We start from the raw sequence: 4,474 nt of genomic DNA, 5'->3' as shown, positions 1-4,474 counted from the left end.
AAAAAAAAAAAAAAAAAAAAGTAAAATCATATATAACAACAGGCATTAAAATGAAAAGACATTAGAAAGGTCTGGCGTCAAGAAAGCTCAGGCAAAGCAGTTCAAATTCCAGAGTAAAAGGTTCTGGATGCTCCTTGTTCAGGATCAACAGACCTTTCTCTTAAATTCTTTCAACTACACCTACAGAAACCCAGAGCAGGATTATATGGGTACAAACAAGTGCTTTTTTGGCCCGTTGGTGTTTCCAAGTGTGGCAGATGGAATCCAGTCCGACTGTCAGAGCTCGCGGGGCTGAAAGCTGGAATAACAAGCTAGTTACACCTACACACATTTAGGTGTGGAACTGGAGACAACTGAAACCTCCACAGCGCCACTTTTACATAACTTGAAATTCTTACATATTTACACAGTGAATTTGCCGCTCCTGATCAGAAGAGCAGTTAACGGATGAGTTTGGTGGTATCAGCTCCTTCTTATTGTTTCCCAAGACAGAGGATATTCCCCACTGGTGAGCAGTACTGTGTGTAAATGATGCCCCATAACAAAGGATAATTATTTTATTTCTTTTTTTAAAAGTAAAACCAGATGTTAAATACATAATGTTCTGTTAGGAAGAAAGGGTTTGCAAGTAGAAAGGGAAATTAAATTTTTTTTCCCTATTTCCCTATGGAGGAACAGAGTAGCAGATCAAATCATTTGTTCATGAAAAAAGAGAAGGAAGAAACTAGAGGTCTAACCCTGAGGTAAGCGGGCCAGATTTCCATATGCTGCAGGTCACGTTCAGCAGACTAAAGGCTCCTCTGCTTGGTATTTATTAAATAAGCTTTATGCTTGTTTAGTATTCATTCATGTTTCACCGAAAACACCACAAGAGGTTTGTGAGTTGAAGCAACTGATAGATTTTCTTCTATCTGGTTGCCAAGACAGAGTGGGCACATGCCACCTGGTGTAGCCCAAGTAGCATGAAGACCAGAGGGATGCAAGGAGCAGCTTCAAGCCTTTCATCTCTCTCTCCCAAGGCTATTCAGTGTGCTCCTCAGTGTGCTCCTCTGGAGCCTACTTACAAAACTCCCAAAATCTGCATACCTAAGGTGGCAAACCAGCCGGTATACAATTAAAATGCTTAATTTCAGCCGTTTCAAAGCAGTCACAAAATCATTCCCTCTAAGACTACATGAAATGTATCTGAATTGCTGTTAATAATAATATTAATCAATGAATGATACACGATGATGCCTAAAAAGTAAACATTGCTCCTCATCAGGGAAATAAAAACCACTGGGAGACTGCTGCGTGGGGAAGGAAACTGCAGCCTAGAACGTGGTAGGCCATGTGAGAAGATTCCAGCACTAAATGAAAGGAAAGAGGGAGAAAATAGGAAGTCCCTTGAAAGTAAACACTCAAGTGGTAAGTTAGTTTTGGATCATTACTGCAGGACCTCCCGCTGAAAGGAGCCTCTGCAGGAGTCAGAAGTGTCGCCTCTGATGTCACCGAAAGAGGAGTAAGCTGCTGACCTGCACATTTTCTCAATTAAAACATAAGCTTTTTTTACCCATGATGTCATCATCTGTCTATAAATGGATTCTTCAGGAATAGGTTGGCTGCATGCTTTGCATGCCTTTACAATGCATAATTTGATCCACCAGGGTGAGGGACAACGCAGCTCCCCGAGCCCTTTGCCACTCTGTGTGAACAGAGGCAAGCAAGCTTCAATCAACAAAGCTTGATCCTTTAGTATTTCTTCTACGTATTTACTGTGCCACAGGTTTTTACTAGGAGCTTATGGATTTGGAAATCATATCGCGAGGATAATTTTCTGTCAACAATGGAAGAGAGGTATTTGCTTTAGAAAGAAAAGCTCTGAATGCCTAATTGGACCCACCCTGTGATGGGCTGTGGGATACACCGTATGTTTCTGTGCAGATGGGGGGCACAAGCTCCGAGAACCTTTTGGGGGGAGGCAGCTGTGGTCAAAAACCAGATCTGAAAGCTAGGCATCGAGACCGCAGTTGACAAGAGACAGACAGTGACATTTAGAATGATGTGATCCATGTTAGCAGCTCACCAGGCAAGATGATCAGTTATAACACTGACATACATCCCAGCAGGAAAACGTGTTTTGACTGCAGATGTAGCCGTTCTCAGAGAACTCTCTGACAACCCCACATAAGACGTCACATGCAGCCAATGCTTGGTATATGCCAATGCTTGGCTGAATGCCCTCGTCTCCATCACTCTGCAGAATCATTAGGTTCTCAGGATTTCTTCTTGTTTGGGCTTTTCCCCTCACAAGAAATGGGTCTCTGACTAAACACAGGATTAAGTCCGCAACACTGAAGGCCATCCAGAAGATCACAGAGTGAAAATCTCTCTGAAAGATACTTCAAGCGCAACTAACATTTCTTTTCTCAGTAGCCATTCTCCCATTTGAAAATGGTGTGGGGAAATAAAGGCTTGCTTCCCTTCCAACCCAAGGGACTCCAGTCTCCTTGGAAGTTGCAGGGAGAACCAAAACAGTTTGTTAAAAAAAGTTTTTATCTTTAGCCAGGGTGGAATCAGAGCTCCCCGAGTAACAAAATGGTTGGACTACGCAGAGTCCTCTCTTTCTGACAAATGGTTAAAGAGTCCCCATTCCCAATGACATAATGAACTACTTTAGCTGCTCTCTGTCCTGTGACTGGCAAGCAGGTCAAATGTCCTTTTCCGAACACTGACCTTTTGTGAGATCAAACTGAGGACTTTCTGATCCAGACGTCATCCTGAGTTGTCTATTACACATTTCCTTTGTCACTCTGCTTGCTGGTTTACACCTACTACACTTACGTTATAAATTGTAGTAAAATTACATTACTCGATTTATTAGCTTTCTATTATTTTTATTGCTTCAAGAAGGTATTCAAGTTCCTGTCTATATGCTATCACCAGTGCATCCTCTGAGTGGTGTACACTGTGGCCACCCGCATTGTCCTCATTTCGGAGTTAGTGAGCGGCTGTGCGGTGTTTGGCTGCCTGCCGGGTTAAACCACGACAACCACACACCTCTGGAGTGCTGGTTGCAACACCGTGACTCCCGAAGGCTGATACTCCTGCAAGTAAAGCTCCCCATGCTCTGAACAGTGCTGTATCTCAGATGCGCTTCCACCGGATTACACTGCCATCTACTGCGATAATGGGACGTCTAAGAGACAGGTAGAAATAATGGTATTTTCACAGGTTCTGTCCACCATCTGAGAACCAACAGAAACCTGAACAGCAGTGTTGCAAACTGGTATTAGACTGTGCCACATGCAAAAACTACTCTCTGCATCAAGCTCTTTGAAGTGTTGCAGACATGCCAAAACATGCCTCCTAATCCACGCTTTCACGGTTTTTACCTCTCCAAACATTTATTTCAGCAGATTGAAGATTTCTTTGCTTTGGGTTTATTTTCTACTACTACCTTACCTAGTTTCTCCTATACAGGAATGGGAGAAATTACATTATCTGTAATGTAATTTTATATTTGCACCAACTCCCAAGATAAGGGAAGGAAGCTTAAAGTGGTGATAGGAAAAAAAAAAAAAAAAAACACACCAAAACACAAACCACCCACAACAAAACCACAAAACCCAACCTCCACATAATTCTAGGAATGCCAGAACGAATGAAACCTAGGTCACAGTGAATAAAGGTAGTTGTCTTATGGTGTCTAATAAACCCTTGACTCTATTTCAAGCTCTTCCTATGGCTGGGAAGTTCCCAAAGCAGATTGTCCTATTTTCAATACAGGCAGAATTCACGGTGCAGCTTTGCTCTGAGCAGACTCTCAGCCTTCCCTTTTCACAGAACTTGCCAGAACTTCGTATCATGAAAACCTCTACTTCTGTCACATGTCAGTTAAAATTGAAAAGCAATTCACAGAGCAGAGTAAGAGAACACAGTGAAAACTTCTATTTAAAGGAGTGCTGAGTTTGTGTATTAAGAACACCTCAGGCTCCAACTGCCTCTGTGCTGCTATCAGCCATGCTCCCAGCCCGGTTCCCACCTCCAGCACTCCCATTTACATTGAGGCAGATGGTGCCGAGCACTCTAACATTCAAAGATGGCCAGAACAATTAGCAAAACACTGAAATTGGGTAAAGCTAAACATTGGAGTTTGACAGAATCAAGACAAAGGTCAGACAAAAATCCTTACCTGTAACTATGCCATAATTTGGAGGTTCAATGACGGCTCCGTAGAACTGAATGATGTTTTTGTGACTGAGCACACTGAGTATTTCTGCCTGTTGAAAACAAACAAACAAGTTAGACAATTAAGAATGGGACATTTACTATGACAGTTTATTTTATACCCAAGCGCATATACACACATATATAACATATATATATATATAAACACACACACACACGTATCTAGGAAAGACTGTAGACAAATGCTTGGCATTTGAAAACCCCATGAGAGAGTTTGGGAGATGAATGCTTCATATGTTTGGGG

At 42.2% G+C, this 4,474-nt stretch overlaps 1 protein-coding gene across 1 annotated transcript in view; it reads right to left on the bottom strand.

Moving 5' to 3' along the window:
• Window positions 1-4,262, bottom strand: part of LOC104074897 (mitogen-activated protein kinase kinase kinase MLT) — a gene marked incomplete at its 5' end in the record, with an annotated part of 22,228 nt that extends 17,966 nt beyond the window's left edge. The window contains one exon of the mRNA XM_009575195.1: window positions 4,175-4,262. Coding sequence (XP_009573490.1) covers window positions 4,175-4,262 — 88 coding nt within the window. The remainder of the gene's footprint in view (window positions 1-4,174) is intronic.
• Between the last annotated feature and the right edge of the window lie 212 nt (window positions 4,263-4,474).

The sequence above is a fragment of the Fulmarus glacialis genome, unplaced genomic scaffold (assembly GCF_000690835.1).
Source record: "Fulmarus glacialis isolate BGI_N327 unplaced genomic scaffold, ASM69083v1 scaffold13213, whole genome shotgun sequence".
NCBI classification, from domain to species: domain Eukaryota; kingdom Metazoa; phylum Chordata; class Aves; order Procellariiformes; family Procellariidae; genus Fulmarus; species Fulmarus glacialis.
The sequence above is the reverse complement of the archived record's forward strand: the minus strand, read 5'-3'. Positions and strand labels throughout refer to the sequence as shown.